The sequence below is a fragment of the Aythya marila genome, assembly GCF_965140915.1.
Source record: "Aythya marila genome assembly, chromosome: 7".
Classification (NCBI taxonomy): Eukaryota; Metazoa; Chordata; class Aves; order Anseriformes; family Anatidae; genus Aythya; species Aythya marila.
The window spans coordinates 32773829-32791297 of NC_139048.1; the positions used below are offsets into that span (position 1 = coordinate 32773829).

At 49.2% G+C, this 17469-nt stretch overlaps 1 protein-coding gene across 20 annotated transcripts in view; it reads right to left on the minus strand.

The window, feature by feature from the left end:
• Nucleotides 1–17469, minus strand: part of LOC309880089 (uncharacterized protein) — a 59851-nt gene that overhangs the window by 9417 nt on the left and 32965 nt on the right. For 6 of the 20 annotated variants that reach the window (XM_082764594.1, XM_082764592.1, XM_082764605.1 and 3 more), the window contains 13 exons: nt 16678–16731; nt 16127–16171; nt 15649–15801; nt 15009–15107; nt 14528–14581; nt 13676–13717; nt 13132–13158; nt 11772–11852; nt 9737–9772; nt 7634–7687; nt 7293–7346; nt 6478–6513; nt 749–3016 (listed from right to left, as the gene is read on the minus strand). In XM_082764594.1, coding sequence (XP_082620720.1) covers nt 2849–3016; nt 6478–6513; nt 7293–7346; nt 7634–7687; nt 9737–9772; nt 11772–11852; nt 13132–13158; nt 13676–13717; nt 14528–14581; nt 15009–15107; nt 15649–15801; nt 16127–16171; nt 16678–16731 — 903 coding nt within the window. In that variant the 3' untranslated portion in view covers nt 749–2848. Of the gene's footprint in view, nt 1–142; nt 182–748; nt 3017–3879; nt 3967–4001; nt 4559–6477; nt 6514–7292; nt 7347–7633; nt 7688–9736; nt 9773–11771; nt 11853–13131; nt 13159–13675; nt 13718–14527; nt 14582–15008; nt 15108–15648; nt 15802–16126; nt 16172–16677; nt 16732–17469 lie in introns of those variants that run through there. The other 14 variants (XM_082764603.1, XM_082764604.1, XM_082764606.1 and 11 more) reach the window with 11 other exon arrangements.

Here is a 17469-nt window from a genome sequence, read left to right on the forward strand (position 1 = left end):
ACAAGGGAGTTTGCTGCTTTTCAGAGGTTTGGTGCTGGAAATCCCACGTGTGCCTCCACACCTATTTTGCTCATAGAAAAATCAGCGGGACCCGCAGCGCGGCCAGCTCAGCACAGCCACAACAGCTCCAGGGTTATTTTACCTTGTTCCAGCAGCCTTGAACCGGGAGGCCGTCTTCTCCCTGCAAAAGGGATGGGTGAAAGAGCAGGTTAGGACGTGGCAAGTCGTGCAGAGAACGCGGGAAGAAGGAATGGGTGAACTGCTACAGCTGCAACAAACAGCCCGAAGCGGGGCTGGAGGAATAGTCTGACAGATATTCCTCCCCCCTCTGCAGCGACCCGGCCCTGGGGCCGAGCCCAGCTGGAAGCAAGGAGGCAGGTGGCAGGTCCGCGCCCCCGGCTTGGCTCTGTGGCACCAAGGTGAAACACCACGCCTGGCACGCCGAGGGCAAGCAAACCCCAGAGGCAGCACTAACCTCGGGTCCAGAAAAAAAAATCCATCTCCTTTCTGCCCTGCTTGTTAGAGGGTTGGCTTCATCGCCTGAGAGGCTGCCCAGCTGTCCCCTCTTGCCTCTGAGAAGCTCCAGGGAAACCAGGAGGGCAAGCAGCTGGCAGCCCGTGCTGGCTGAGCATCTCGCTGACTCCTGGAGTGTTTGTGTTTTCTCTCCCCCCACCATAACATCGGTGAGATTTCTGTGAAAATAGCCCTGCAATTCTGCAGCCTTGAAGCCTCGGGCTATCCCATCCCAAGGTGGGCACGCAACTCATTTATTTTTTATCATTGAGGGTTGGATGCTTTAAGGACTTTGCTACCAAAAGGCAGTTGGGAAATGCTTTTGTGAATTACTGCCATTAATTACATCTCAGCGCAGCTTTACTTAACGTGAGAAAAGAGGAAACAAACGTCAACAGTAATGTGCTCTTGAGCAGGAGATACACAGCTGAAAAGTCGGGCACAAGGAGCTGCATCTGTGACACCAGAAGTCAAATACTTCTGTGTCTGTCAGGTTCTCGGGCTGGTGCTACTCCCACTGAGAACTGGAGGCAGCAAAATTGTGCCAAGTGTGATGCGGGCACATTTCTGCAGTCAAATGACTCAGTTCTCACTGCCTCCAGTACCAGAAACCACTGTTATGGGTTTCATCCCATTTGAGAAAGGGAGAAAAAAAAAAGCAAATGCACAGTAGCATATTCTGACAAAAACTATTTAACAGAGATACACTTTCAAGGGATTCATGAACTGAGCGCTGTCATGATGCTGTAAGCTGTTTCTTGCTTATGTACTGAAATGCAAATTGCTTTCTGAGTGCATTTTCTGGACTGCAGTCTCCTCGTGGTTCTTTCTCCCCACTTCCCCCACTAAGTGGAAACCCCCATCACGGATTCCTTAACCACCACTTCAACTGGGGCCTTCCCACTGGCACACCGGTGGTGGCGGGAGCGACCGGAGTTGTGCGTCGCAGGAGGAGATGGCAGGTGAGGTGCACGGAGGAACGGGAAGGCAGAGTTACAGCGTGAGGATCGGAGGAAGACCAGGGGCACGAGGCAGTGTTTGTTGCAGAGAAGGGAAACGGGACATGCTTGTTAGCACCGAGTGTCCCCATCCACATATCGGGTGTGTGAAGCTGTAGTTGGCAGCCTCCAGGAGTTATGCACGTGGATGTGCCAGCAGGATGCTAAGCTTTTAACCCAGTTGGATCAAAAACCGTGCTTATTCAAGTTCCCAAGCTAGCTCGCATGCCAGTACGCTATATCTACATATCAGTAAAAATAATGGCATCTGCATTCCACCAGCTTCTCTGGCGAGTTTCCCTTAACAAAAATAGGTACGAAGAGGTGTGCATTCTCACATGGCCATGCAGGGTACATTCTAACAGAGCAGAGACAGAAAAAGAAAGGCAGACTGTCGGGGCACGGGCAGAAGCCTTGGCACCTGCAAAATCAGGTGCTTTATTCAGCCAGACTTACTCCATAGAAACCTGGCTGTTATTAGTGGGAGGTGAAACACGTGGCTCTGATCTCACAACTCAGGAACTGATCTCACATCCCTTGTAAATGGCATCAGGCAGCTTTAAGAGAGCCTAAGGGATGGAATAACGGCCCTGAAGCAGGCCCAGGCATGGTGAATGGGGGCTGGAAGGGCAAGGGGATACTACGGGGTGGCTGGGACAGCTGTAGGGATAAAACCCTCACCTGGATGCTGCACAGCCACAGAGCAGCTCTGAGTAAACTCACAGACCGGTGATGTTTAATGGGATACTTAGAAATCAGGTGAGGTTAAATGCTCCCAACTGCTTTTGTGCTACAGTCGTAGGGTTAGATGCAGCACTGGTACAATAAGCATTCTGTAAGAGATGAGTGATTATCAGGAAATGGGCAATTCCACGTTTCTTGGGTGCTGTGGGTACCATTCTGAGTCTGGGGAGAGCCACAAATAGGAATGGAGGGAGATAAGTGCCTAAATGACACGTTTCACATGGGCTTGCTAACAGCTAGCTGTATTTTTACAGTCAATGGACGGTGACTGAGGCAATGCAGAGCAGTGGCAGACTGCTAACCACACCGAAACGCTTAAACGTGGAGTTACGGAGGGAGGAAAGCATCGCAGCTCCTTGGCTACAGAGCCAAGCAAGTGCAGCTGCAGTCTCCATGCACGAGTCTAATAAACGTTCTCAAAGTGAAGGCAAAGCAAGAACCGAAGCAGTTTTACAATTCTCATTCCTGCTGCATTCTCCCCATGCTGGCAGCAGCTGCGAATCAGCGCACCAAGGGGAAAGGACTGATCCTGGCAACAGCAGCGTGAGGAAGGCAGGGCAGGAGAGGCGAGGAAGGAGCTGCCACGTGCAACTCTAGGGCATGCAGCTACTTGGAGGTATCGGGAAAGAACAACCAAGGCAAAAAAGCAAACCACCATGCAGGAAAGGGAAGGTACGCCATACCAATGGGCACGGGGCATCCAGCCCGTCCAGCCCAGGTAACCCCGGCTCACCCTTCTCGCCTTTAAAACCTCGGAGACCCTGTTCACGAGATCAACCACTGTCGTTATTTCAGATAATGCCAGGCACCTCCGTGGCACAGGAGGAGAGGCTCAGACCCGCGCTGGGACTGTCGCAGGGCACTCTGCTGCCTGCCCAGAGCACAGAGGGGCACACCTTCCTGGTGGTACTTTGTCCGTGTGATCAGCAGGAGCAGGTGCCAGCTCCACGAGTCAGGGCACACGTCTCCAGCTGAGCTCAGCCTGAGCATGGCAGTGATGTTTATCTGCTTTGAAGTCATCCATTTTTCCAATTTCCCAGCAGATGAGTTTCTAGACGCACGAGTATTGCTGGGATTTATGGCAATACTACTGATTTCTGGCAGCGTGTTTGCTGCGGTGTATGAGCTGAGATGAAATGTGCAGCCATTCATACATTGATTCACCCAGACTGACAGATGGCACTTTCTGCCAGAAACGTGTCCCACTCAGAACCACCGAGATGTGCTTCCCTCCGGGCAGTGCAGCTCGAGTGCCCCGTGTCACTCCCAGGCCCTCACGGCGGCCGGCCCTTATTGCAGGCCAACAAACCGCTCTGCTGTCACGCAGACACGATGACACCGAACGTTTCCAGAGAGCAGTGAAGGAGGCTCAGGGCTCTGTCCGCACAGGAGAAAGCCCTGGGCTCCCAGCACGAACCCCAAGGCTGTGTGAGCTCCGGAGGAGGAAGGAACGTAACCGTGGCCACAAAATGGATCGGCTGCTCCCTGCTGAAGGCTGCAGTGGGAGCCAGACCAGCCTCATCGCAGCGTTATGCTTTTGCAAGGCCATTATTTCTGCTACGATTTCCTTCGTCCTTCCCCACCGCAAATCTTAGAACAGTACGTTTGATAAAACAGAACATACCAACGGACAGGGTGCATCTAATCCAGGCGCTCCTTGGTCTCCCTTATCCCCTTTAGACCCTCTAGAGCCTTTCTTGCCCCTCTCCCCCTGTAAATAACAGTTTGGTCCAAAAGAAAAAAAAAAAAAAAAAAGAATACACAAAAGCTTTAGGATCATCCATTTCAAACAAATGTCAGCAACAGTTTAAAAAATGATAAACATTGAGGAAACATTTTAAAAGAAGTGAAACCTCCCTTTGGGATGTTAAATGAGCCACAGGAGGGACCAAGGGAAGGCACAGGTGCCCTGGGACAATATCCTACGAGAGCAGGGCAGCCAAGGCCGGGTGTAACAATGGGATTTGCCAGAGGAAATTCTCAAAGCTGCTGAGCATAAAACAGGGAAAGGGGCAGCTGCACAGGGAAATGAATTTAGGGTCCTCGTGGGAAGGGTTAAAGGAATTAGGGGATAACATCAGACAGCGCAGGCTGCTGGTTCTTCTTTAAAATGTGTTAAACCCAAAGCTGGCAAGAGAAATGGATGGGAGAGGAGAAGCAACGAGGCAAAATCACCCAGAACCAAGCACTGGAACAGAGAGGATAATCCAGGAAAATGCAGCGTGGGTTGCTCTGGAGGGAGCAGGAAGGAACCAGGAAGAAAGGCGGAAGAGGAGGAAGGGATAAAGGGGACAAAGGTGGACCTGTAGGAGCGAGGAAGACACACGTACACACATGAGAAAAAATACAGGCATTAGAACAACAGCAAAGATATCATCTTGGCAGCAAAAGATCAGGGTTTGCACTTTTTCAGCTGGGCGTCCCAAAAGGCTGTGCCTGTTCCCATCGGGACCTACTGGCACCCCAGGCACAGCTGTGCTGTACCCCACGCTGGGTAGCAGGAGGGCTCCTGACACTGCAAAACCACTGCTCTGCCTAAAGGAACTGGGAGGGCTCGCTGAGGAGCTTGGCAAACTGCTTGGAAGCTTAACAAAATTGATGCACTCCTTTAAGTAGTGGTGACCTAATCCCCATTTCTGGAGCGGAGCAGGAGTGAGGAGAAGCCCTGGTACGAATATATGGTGGGAAAAGAGTTTTTTTCTAGGATCTCCCCTGAAAAGGCATTGCAGTTGCCCATTTACAGGCTCGGCTTCCTCACGTTTTCATTTCAAAATGTTGGTTGCAGTGAGGCAAAGCACGCTTCAAGGGGCCAGCGAGTCTTCCCCCTCGTGCTGCTTTCCAACCCATCCTACAAGGAGGTGTTTCCAGTTTTCATTTGCTTTTCTGAGAGCTTAGGGAAGTCCTATTGGCACACTGCAGCCAGTGGAAGACCCTTCTTTTAAGTAACACACCCAGTTTAAAAGCCAACTGAAGAAGTCTAGGAATTGTCATTTTCTGTTTAGAAGCCACACAAACAAAACACAACACATCTCACCAATGAGGAAGTTAAGAAGCAAAGCCAGAAATGGAATGATTAAAAAAGGGGAGGACTTTGGAGCTCCCAGGAAATTTGGACCTTTCTGCTCTAGTTTAAGATGCCAGTTGGCTACTGCACTCCAAAACTGCTCGTTCTGTGCAGAGCAAGGTCAGAAATACATTGCAGATAAAACCAGAGAACATTCATTATGTATAAAAAGCAAAATCATATAATGGAATCACTGCACGGGCACATGCACTGTAAATCTTTACATTTGCGGATAAATTTAGGTGATACCAGAGTCTTATCAAGAGAATGTATGTGTGAGCACATGCATAAGACATACATGTTTACTTTGTTAAGCTGTTTGACATATTTACACAACTGTAGTCTTAAAACCATAATCCAGAAGTCATTTATAATTCTAACTATAAAAGACCAACAGTTGAATATAATTTAACTGTTTTTAATCAACAAGATTCAGAGACTTAACAAGCAAGAAGTTCCTTATGTTGTTAAAAATCCAATGATTGGAATGCCAGTGAAAGGCAAGGAGTGTTCAGTGCACACTTTTTAGTAATATTTATCTTTTTATTTTTTTTTATTTAACGTAGGTGGTGAGACAGAGGAGCAGCCACCATTCACATTACGTGTTTTGATCCAGCTCTTTATCACATCCAGTCAGGACAAAGCCTGAGGAGGCTTCATGTCTGACTCTTTAAAGTATGCAAATTTAATTTATCTTCTCCAAATTTCCATCTTCCAGATTCTCTGGAGAACCCTTAGCTAGAGGTCAACTTTTTTCATGCTTCAGGGGGAATGTGAAAGTAACGTGATAAGATCTGCTGACTGCATCTCAGTTAACTCTCCTGGAAATCCCTGGACGCACTACCAAGCAGATAAGCAGGATTTCCTAAAGCACGCCTTGTTGGCCTAACTCCACCACACGTGAAGCCGTACTTCAGTGAGAACAGAGCTATGACAACAAAGAACACGTTAGAAAATTCCTCCTGTATCTTTCAGAGGGACATGCTGTGATGTTCTAGATGATGACACAAACTACGGGTATCACCTTCAAAAATACAGGTTTGTGAATCATTCACACAAGGGGTTAGCAAACAGAATCTCATGCCAGCTGTCTCTCAGTGGCTCAGGCAGCAACCAGTCCCCCACTGTGCAAAGACCAAGACTTGCTTGGTAACTTACCCGGATTCCTTTGTCACCAGGCAGACCTTGTAAACCCTGAAACACATCAATGCAAAAATAGAAATATTTCACACACAGACAGGTCCCACTGGATACCTCCTCAAAAGGAACACGCGCCCAAGAGTTTGTTTCCATCACTATCCATTACTGTGTGGTAAAAATTAACATTTCCTGTAGACAACCTTCTCCTCACCTCCAGGAGACCATCCAGGCTAACACAGCACTGCTTCTACTCTAAGAATTTTTCGCATAGAAACCAGACTTGCTGAAAGAACTCAGTTTCTGAAGAGGAAAACAAAAGTACACAACCGCAACCTTCTTTTGTTCTTTTTTTTTTTTTTTTTTTTTCCTTTCTCTTTTAATAAACAACGAAGCAGTTCCCTGATGACCTAAAACCAAAGTTCTAGCACTGGCTGCATTTTGCAAAAGTAACCCCAAACAATGGAACTAACCTCAACTTTTGTCACTGTGATGAACACGCAGATACCCAACGTGGAAGGGTACACCATGCTCAAAAGCAGTATTTTGGAGTAAGATGCAACTCCGAGTCCCACACAGCTTCTTTTGGTACTTTGAGGGCAATGGAGAATTTAGAGTTCCTTTCAGCTTCATTTATCTCATTCTGAATAACTGCTCTGAAACTACCCAGCTCTGCCTGTTGCTCCCATGGGGTATTTGAGCTCATAATTTTGGTTCTTTAACACCTAACCTAGCTGAAATTGGAAATATTACATTACAGCAGCACCTTAAAATATCAGCCACAACAAGGAAGTAGGGGCTTGTAGATAACACATTCCTACTGCTCTCACACTTACGGGAAGTCCTGCTGGTCCCATTGGTCCTACAACACCAGGATCTCCTTTACTGCCCTGAAATAGAGACAAAAGAGTAGAAATTGTTAGCGCTCCTATTTGGTATGACCAGGCAGCACAACAATGACTACAGAAACACTATAGAAGAAATAGAAAGGTTACAATTTAAAGTACCTAAAACCCCAAGAATAAAATGCTTAGAAATCAGAGACCAAGTTGAGGGTCCTATATGCACAAAGACAGAAGTTTCAGCTGCTAGAAAGACCTAGAGCTTCTCCATTTTAAGGAACTGTTGTGTCTGCAGAGGAGCTACAGAGCATTGGTCAGTTTTGAACCAAACTCACCCTTTCTCCTTTTGGTCCTGCTGGTCCCGAAACCCCCATTGGTCCTGGAGTACCCTGTAGTTGGAGGAAGGGAAACACATCAGATCTGGCCTCTTTCATTCCAGGGCTCCCTTAAAGCCAGGAGCCACTGCTGCTCCTTTAGGAAGAAGCACAGCTGGGAAGGGCAGTCCAGTGGCTGAAGGCATCGAGCGCCACTACAGCTTTCAGCGGTGGTGGTGGTGGGTTTGAAGGTGTTACATGCAGCCTGACAAACAGGGGAACCGCTGCACTCAATCACACCCGCACCATCTTACAGAGCCTTGTCTCCTGATTTTGAAGCTATGCCTAGACAATCTGTACAGGGGGCATTTCTACTAGCACCACGAGGGAATATTTTTCTTGCCGGTTTGTCACAGACAATGCTGAAAGCTGTAGCAGAATAAAGGCCATTTATTTCGACGTACAGTAAGCAACTTGTGTGTGTGTGGTTTCCTTCCCCCCAACCTCCCAGTGTCAGCTGAGGTGGACAAAAAGTGAAAGCTTGCATTCCTTGGTGGTAGGCAGCCAGTCATGCAAGCTGGAAGACACCATGCTGCGAAGGGGAACGCAGATGCATACCAGGAGGGGTGGTGGTATCGTGCATTCCCAAGCCCTCTGCTCCTTTTTTTGCCATTTCTGCTACTCCATCGGGCTCTTGATCACACCGACAGGAAAACCCAGTTTTTTCGCTCCACTTTTGGCACAGGGGCCCTCTCCCATTAGCACACCAAACCTACGTGCAGGCAGTGCTGAGGCTCGTTCAGGCTTTGGGAAATGAACCCAGCCCAAGCTGGTCTTTAATGGGGGCAACAGAGCAGGCAGCCAACAGTCCTAACAAAACACTCCCGTTGAGGCAATGCTGGATCCAGGCACCTTCAGCCCTGTCCAGCCTCCTGGGCTTTGGAGCATTCCCTGCTGTAGGGCCTGCTGCAGCTCTCCCAGGCCAGCCAAAGCACAGCCTTCGCCTCTGCAGTGAGCACTGCCCCCAGCCACACTGCACAGTCAGGCATTTATTTACCCAGCCCTACTGCCTACGCTTCTAAGACTGGCAAGAATCAGAATGCAAAGTCACAAAAGTAACCCCTCCAAGCTGAGTCCAACTCCTGGATCAGAAGAGCTTTTCAGACGAGACAAGATCTGCAGGACGTAAGTAGAGACACCGCTCATGCAGCACGGTTTCAATGCAGTGAAAAAGAGTGGATCTCCCTGGATCTACATCACAAAGATCTTAATTGCCTGCATATTTGCATCATTTTAAGGTAATTTAGTGCCATGAAATATACTGAGAACTGACCTGCACGTGTACAAAAATCAAGCTACAATTTTCCAGAACGAGTGAGCAGATAAGCTGTAACTCAGAGTCTGTCCTGAAGTTCCAGAGCAGGGGATTATCCCCAGTTACACTGAGGAGAAATCACTTTGTAAATAGCCAATTGGAGTGTAGGTGGGTGATGCATGATTTCCCAAGTGGGATAAAAAATGTATTTGGCCCATATTTAACAGTTTTTACCCAGGAATGGCAGAGTGCTTTACGAGAACCAGGTTAGTGGTACTCATCTTGTTCCAAGTTTGGCAGGCTGAGAAGCTGAGCCAGAAGGAGTTTATTTCCTTCACATTCTTCACATTTCCTTCCCTGAGCACCCAGTGTGAAAACAAGGCACGGCCCAAAGCTTTTGCTCACAAGATAAAGCAGACAGGCGTTATCATGGCAAAGGCACAACTGAGAAGCTGCTGTTGTGAAAAGGCTGCGAGCAAGGCTGCCATGGAGAACAACAGGGCGGAGGGATGGAGACCCCTCGCAAGAAAGCAGAGGGGAACCGAGCACCGTGGAGCCATGCAGAGGTTTCATTCATCTGGTTACTGAGATGAAGTGGAAGAGGTAGGCTGTGATCCCAGACAGACTCATGGTATCGAGAAACAAGCACGTGTCTTAATCACCTCCCAGGCTTGAACACCCCCCCGCGCCCCCAGAACCTGCTTTGGAGAAAACGAGGTTACTCCTGCCATAAACAAGACTGGTGGGGAAGACGAGACAAGTCACGATACGGGGGGAGGAACGTAGGGCAAAGGAGAAATGGAACTCACCGGTGGCCCAGGCCTGCCGTCCAAACCTGAAGCACCCTGAACAGGCGGGGAGGGTTCACAAAAACAAGGCAGGAGGAGAGGGGAGGAGGGTGAGGGGGAAAGGAGAGGGGAGAGGTGAGTGAAGCCGTGACTTGAGACAAACATATGCTTGCAATCAACAACAACTAAAGGTCTCAAGGACAGGTGATGGTACTTACAAGCAAACCAACAAAAACAAACACTGAGTACATGTAATATTGACCTATATATCCTATATCTCCCTAAGAACATACATTCGTTTCCCTCTTGCTATGCCACCAAGGAAACCCCTGAGGAAGGAGCTGCTCTATGACAGGTGAGGACGATGTGACAGTGGAGCTGAAGCTTGCACAGGCTTTGCACAACACAGAGACAGAGCTCAGGGGCCTTGCAGTGGCTCTGCCCAAGGCCCATCTCGCCTAGTGTGGTATCTCTGGCGAAGGCCAGGTGAGCAAGCTGAGGTAGAACTAGCACAAGCGGTGAGTTTCCTGCACTTGCACGTGACAAAGTCCTCAGCCTGTCAGCCACTGCTGCAGACAAACCAACTGAAATTCTGGCACAACGGCAAGCACAAAGTCTCACATGAAAAGCCAGCAGAGCCAACCGGGGGATTTTTTGGCATCTTGGTAGTAAGCAGCATCAAACAGGTCCTGAAATATTTCCCCTGCATTTAGTTTGACAGACTGAAAACACTCTGGATCGTGCAAGGAAAAAGTTTATGGAGAGAGGTGGTTCTGAAGAGGTCTGCAATATCTGTGCAGAGGTCAAAAGACCAGATGCAGGAATAAGCCACAGGGCCCTGGTTTCTGGTGGGGCTCTGCAGGGTAATTCCCAGGGCATCTTCTCCTCAGACTGTCACAAGGACCTCCTTTCCCTGCCCTGTTTCCCTCAGAGCTGAGGGAACACCTGTTTGTACACAGAACACTTATTTCTCAGGGCAGAATGGGGGGACTGGGTTTTTATTTCTCATGGCTTTACTGTCCTTTGGATATGAGCCTTCTGAAAGCATCCCCTTCTCGCCACTGGCTCTGCGAGGAGCCCGTGGCAAATACACTCACAACGAGCTCATGTGAGTGCCTAGAGTTAGAAGAAGTGCATCCAGGTGCTGGAAGGCAACGGCTATAAGCACAACTGAAAAAGCACAACATTTTACAAACAAAGACACGCACATCTCAGCCAAAGTCAGGGACAAGAGCTCTGGGTGATCAAACAAAGGCAGGCAAAGCCACACAGCACACAGGATGCGCTCCTGGTAGTGCAGGACTTTCAGCACGGGGAGATGGTGTGCTCGGCCATCAGTGCTTTTCCTGAGAGGATCTGGGGGCTGGCAGAGCAGCTGAGGAGGACTGAGCCCTTGGTAACTCATTCTCAGCACTCAGGAGAGTGTCAAGCACTGGGCGAGGAGGCTTTTTAGCAGATATGATGCGAGCTTTTCTTTGCAAAGTCCTCAGGTTTGTATCTAAAGCTCTTCTAACTTCATAATCCTGCCAAAATTCCTCCCTGCAAGCTAAGCAGTGCACTAGTGCTAGCCTGGTGTTACTGAGGTCACAAAGCAGGAAACAGCAGGCTTCTGGGGTGACAAGGAGGTACTGGATGGCAAAGGCTGGATGCACACAGAACCACCGCCCGTCTGCACAAAGCCTGGCGCAGGTGCCAGGCTGCTGGCAGGATGTTTCCTTCGTTACTTCTGCACATCTCTGTGCTTCAGGGAGATGGGGGCGAGACCAGCCACAGCCCTTTCAAACAACCCATGGGAAAGTTACTGTTTTGCCCAAACCTGCCACAAGCAGGAAGAGCTAAAAGGATCAGTGATGCATTTAACGGGCCTTAGGAGATTAAGATTGTGTACAGAAACTGAAGCTTTGTAAGTTTAAGCAGCAAAGGCACAGTTATTTATAGATCATCTTTCTCTGACTTTACATATCAAATCCCTGCGTACATCTCCCATTGAGGGATCTTCTTACGGCTGAAACAAGTTTGGCTTGCTGCAAGTGCTGCTTGCTTCCTGGATACTTACGGGTAATCCCAGTGGCCCTCTGTCTCCTTTTTCACCCTGGGCACCCTTCTCTCCTTTCATTCCATCAATCCCTGCTTCCCCCTAAAGGAAGAAGGATGGAGCAGAAAATAAACCCACCGCGACACCACTTATATAACAAACATTCCTGTTCTGAAGGAGCAGAGGATGCGAGAGGCAAAGAACAAGGCTTTAGCCTGATTCTTGGCCCAACCTGAAGAAATCCAGTATCAGTCGAGTGACTTGCACGAGTACCTGTCCTACACCAGCGCCAGTAAGAGGGGAATCAGGCCCAGAGGATAACTGAAGATGGTCAAAGGGGGCCTGAACTTGCCTCTGTATTATTCCCCCTGCTCTTGCAGGGGTTGCCAATTGATTGTTTTAAATGGCTTCATGTTTAAACGTGTGAATTACTAATTACAGGGATGGAACAAAAACTTCCCCTCTCAGGACATCTCACTGCACTTGTTAGTTTAGCCTACACAGACCCTCTGTTTGGGGAGGAAATCGGTGCAGCACTGTTTGTAATCCAGCCTGTGCTGTGCAAGACTGCCACCTGCAATTATTTGGCAGCCAGCCCCCGAGGAGGGGCATGTGCCAAGTCTTAGGGAAGTTTCCCCAGACACTTGATAGCAGTAGCTAGCGAGTTACGGACCAGGAAGGCAGATTAATTGTATTTGTAATCAACATCCAGAAAAGAAATGAATCAGGATAAATGTATCCTCCTCTCTAATGCCCAAATGGCACAGTGAGCCAAATGCTAAGCCTAGCCAGAATTAAGATGTTTTGCACATCTTCAAACCTTTGCTGAGAGAGCCAGGAAAACTGCAGATCTCACTGAATATTTCCACTCAATTATATATATTTTTCACCTAGGTGCATTAGTTTAATGTGGGTAAATGGGTGGTGCAGACTGAACATGAACACATTTAGATGGAGATTAGAAAGCTTCAAATCACCCGGAGGAGTGAAGTTCTTGAATGGGTTTACAGCAGAAGTCACAGCGTATAAAACCTGGCTAATTTTAAGCTAGAGGTCAGCTACTTAGGATTGTGTGACAGGCTGCCCGTCCTGGTGTATGGACCTTTTACCCTTCAGACAGAGATTTCAGCTATGCTCTCATGGGAAGATTTCCAAGGGCCAGTGGCTGCCTTCTTCCCTAGAACAGGAGAGCACGACTGGTTTTCTGGATCCTAAAATGAATGCTGCTAATCCATTTTCTTCAAGAAAGCATACGGGAGGTTTTATTCTCTTACCAAGTCGGAAGAAAAATAGCTGTGAAAGCTAAGGGGTTGTTGAAGGGAGTTCTTGCACCCCAGACAACCCTAGTCAAATTTCAGGATTTGAAGTTTCACAGCCTTACCTTCGGTCCCGGGAGGCCCTGAGCACCCTGTATTTGGGACGAGAAACAAGGGATGAGCAATGCTTAAGGGTGTGCCTTAAAAGCCAGGTATTGCAGTTCACTGTGCAGCACAGAGCTTTCATTTTCTGACATGCTGAGGGCACAAATGCTTAGCCCAAAGGCCTCTTTATTTGTGTAGAGGGCACTTCATGTACTGTTCTCATCTGGTAATGAGGAGGCTCTCGCCAAGAACAACCTGGCTGCAGGCCAGGCTTGCTATTAAGACCATTTTTGCAGTTGATCCCTTTAATCCTGTCCATCCCGTCTCACTACTGTCTTCCCTTTCATCTCAGACTAATGTAACCTTCTCCCTTTACTTCCCCAGCCCCTTCCCCAGCTCTGACCTGCCCTGGGGGTGGTTTGGAAACGATGCTAAGCATGTTCCTGCCTCAGTGCTGCAGCGTTTCTGGCAGTTATCTCCACCCAAAAGCCTCCCCAGCCACTTCCCACTCTATCCCCACTCCTGATGAATCAGGACTCCTCAGGTGAATCACTCAAAACCTACCGGAGGTCCTGGTGGTCCTTGAGGTCCAGGGGGGCCAGACAGCTAGAAAGCAACACAAGAGAAGTCCCTGTCAACCCAGCAGCAGGTGAAGGGGAACTGCTCAGTGGGGAGGGCAGGGCACAGGCTGCAGCTGAGCTTTGCCAGGCTTGGAAACCTGGGCTGCCCCCGAGGGCTGTGTTAGGAAGTGGCAGCAATCCAGGACAGAGCAGCCAAGAAACAGCAGCAGGATGCTGGGGAGGGTTATTGTGGCAGCTGCAGAGACTTAGGTGGAAGGAAAGCAGTGATTTTTATTTTTATTTTTATTCTTTTTCAGAAGAAGGTCCACTTCCACTACGGTCCCACTGTTACTGCAAGGATTCACAAGATTTACAGCTAAAATATCAAAATATCTGGAGGGAGGTTGCTGGCCCTACACGCACAAGAGTACTGATAGCCTGTGGGGCTCCTCACTGCAGGGTGCTACAGAAGTTAAGAGTGAGCTTTGAGGGGAGAAGTGACAAATTTGTGAACCCAAGATCTATTGAAAATATCTAGATCCAGGCAGGTATTTTTCAGAAAATCCCTTTGCCACAAATGCCAAGGAAAATAATTGTTATGCTTCTCGTAGGCTCCTGTTCTTCCCTAAGCATTCATTATTGATTGCTTGCCGTGAGCTAGGTTGTTCTTGTGCAAAGGAGAAGTAGGGCAGCAGGAGCTAAAGAGGGCTGGCAGTTCAGCCCCACACGATGAAGCTGACTGTCCCTCTGTGAAGGATGTGTCGTAAGAGGGGGGGGATGTGCTGGTTTCCAGCAGCCAAAAATCATCCCTCCCCCGCTGGCAGAGATTTCAGAGAAAATAAGAGAGGTGACCTACCGATTCTCCTGGGTTTCCTTTGTCTCCACGCTCCCCAGGCTCGCCCTTCTCTCCCTGCACACAACAGACCCTGTCACAAGAGCTGCACGCTGGTGCCTCGCTCCAGCAGGAGCCACCACGTGCCAAGCAGCTCCCAAAGAGGGCTGGGAACGGAGTGGGGATGTGACACACAGTTCTGGTGTCCCTCCAGCACCCCTGCTCCCAGAGGTGACAGCCTACAGAAAGCGAGGCCCCTGGGAGCAGCGGGACACTGCCTGCCTCTCCCCAGCAGCCTCACACCTCTGCAGCACTACGGCACCCGAGGGAGGAGACACCCAGCTGGCTCCCCGCCTGCTGCTGGAGCCCCAGCAGATGTTTGCTGCCACCTGAACACCTCACTCCAAGGGATGGGGGCTCCTGAGACACTCTGCACTTTGAGGAATGTCCCTCTCTAAGTTGTTTTCACCAAGCAGGAAAGCTCAGCCTGTCTGTTCACTCTTACTGTCAATCCTGGAAGTCCAATGGGACCCGGCAGTCCTGATGGTCCTGGCATCCCTTGGTCACCTCGTTCGCCCTTCTCTCCAGTGGGGCCATCAAGACCCTATGGATCAAGAAAGATTTGCAGTTTTCTGAAGAACTAAGGCAGGTGTAAGAGACATTACCAGAGACAGGACAAGCTCTGGTTGCTCCAAGAGCACACTGCAAAACCTAGACAGCCTTCAGACACCTGAGGAAAGGGAAGGCTGCACCAGCATGGAAAACAGACAGCGAGGTGCCTGAACCCCCTTCTGCCGTTGTGGATGTGCTGTTCCCCAGCACAGGGATGGGAAGCTGCTTTCCTGCCTCCAGGTTCTGCTCATGGTTAAGCAGTTTGCGGCAGCCCATGCTAGAAACACTCCAAAAGCCAGCTGCTGTGAGAGCAAGAGGTTTTGTTTTTCTTTCCCCAGTAACCCTGTAGAGACGCAAGATGTCACTGCATAAAACCCTCTTGGCTAGGGCTGGGGATGCAGAAGTTGTGACAGGCTCAAGCCAGGACACTGGGCACTGCCCCAGTTCCTTAGGGGCTCTGAGACATCCAAGAAACCCCATAACCTGGAGGGCCACAAGGACAGAGCAGCGCTGAGAGGCTCCAATTTACTTACCGGTGAGCCAGCTTGTCCTGGCTCTCCTTTATCCCCCTTCTGCCCTGCAGCCCCAGCGTGGCCGGGCTCTCCCTTTATCCCAGGAGGTCCGTCCTTTCCTGGCAGCCCATGAGGGCCAGGGGGACCCATTTCTCCTGGCTTGCCCCGTGGTCCCTAAAAGAAACCCACACAACAACGAGTGAGCGTAGATAAAAGTTAGACTCCCGAGCCCAGAGCCTCTCTCATTGCTCATTCACTCAACACTAATGCAATTTGAAGGGGAAGGAAAAATAAATAGATTTGCCTCGCCATCCCAACTCTTCCTTAGAAGTCAGTACTTTGATAAGCCACTGACACACACTTCTGTGGAGCCAGATCGTTTCCCCCTACCACTTCCCAGGGGAAAAGTAACTGTGCATCAGCAGCAGCAAGATGGAGCAAACTAGCCCAGTTTAAGGCCACTGAAGGGAAGAGCAATCACAGAGGCAGCTTGTCTTACCTTTTCTCCATCGTGGCCTGGAGGACCCGGCAAGCCAATTTCACCCTGAAACACAAGATTGTTACTCTGGCAGTTTGGAAGCAAGGACTCTGACAACTTGTGTGGCATTGGGACGATGAAGGATGGGCATTACAGAGGCAGTCAGCAGGGACTCTGACTTTGAAAACTAATAGTTACAGAAAAAGCATGGAAAACCCTGGTGAAACAGTACATCATGTGAGTTCTAAGAATTTCCCCAGCCTTGTTTACCCAGAATGACAGTTCACGGCCCCAGAACTGTAAGTCTCCAGCCAACACAATCCCTGCAGAGAGCAGTTCCCATAAGCTGCTTCTTAAAGGGGAGTAGAGCAGCAAGGGTCCCTCATCTTTGAGATAATGCCTTGGTGGGAGAAAAGGGATTCAGGATTTCATGCATGAGGTGTGGTAGAGCCTGACCAGATGCATCCTGATAGTGCCGATAGGAAGAAGAGGAGCACAGGGGAGGGATGTGTGTGAATTCTGCCCAGCCCGCTCCCGTGTTTCCCTCAGCTCCACAAGGGCTGAGCAAATACCTTCTGTCCTGGTGGCCCTGGAGGTCCAGCCACACCCGGAAGCCCTGGTGGTCCCTAGACAAAGAAAAAACAGTTTCCAAAATATCATCAGGGTTTTTGCTTTTGTGTTTTGTACCCTGCTCCTCTGAGTTTACAGGGGAATTTTCCTGGGGACTCCTAGAATTGTATTTGCTTGGGAAGCTAAGCAATGGCAGGCCCTGAGTTAGCAACAGGCTAAATCCAAAGCCAGTTGTAGATAAGTATTTGTTGCTCTACTTTCACATGGAAGAAAAGTTACAACAGCTATTCCCTCTTAAAACTGAGAAGAACCTAGCAAGGTTTTCCCTTCCTATCTACAAAAATGTATTTTTAGACTAGAGATTATAGGAGACATGACACTTCTTAGATCCTAATATTTATGAGCAGATTTTATGACCAGCTTTGGCAATTACAACTTTAAAGCAAGCAGCTTAGCCACTAGGCAGCAGCTTAGCCTAGCAAGTTGTGAAGCTCCCACCCATTTTGCTCTGTCCTGTTGTTGTTCTGTATTTTAAAAATCCAGCTCCCCCCACCCCTGCTTTAAACAATTAGATCTGGATGGGACTCATGTCAAATCACACTTGCCAGTGGTGAAATGATGTCCTCCCCACCCACCACAAAGTGCCCACCATGGACTGCCAGTGATCTTTATTGCAAATCGCCCAAGGTCTCTTTTTTTCCACTTGGGTCAGCCTCCCCTTGCTCTTCCCTGCCCCTCCTGCATTACATTACCTCTTAAATCAGAGAAATCAAGGGCCTGATTGTAATTCAAGT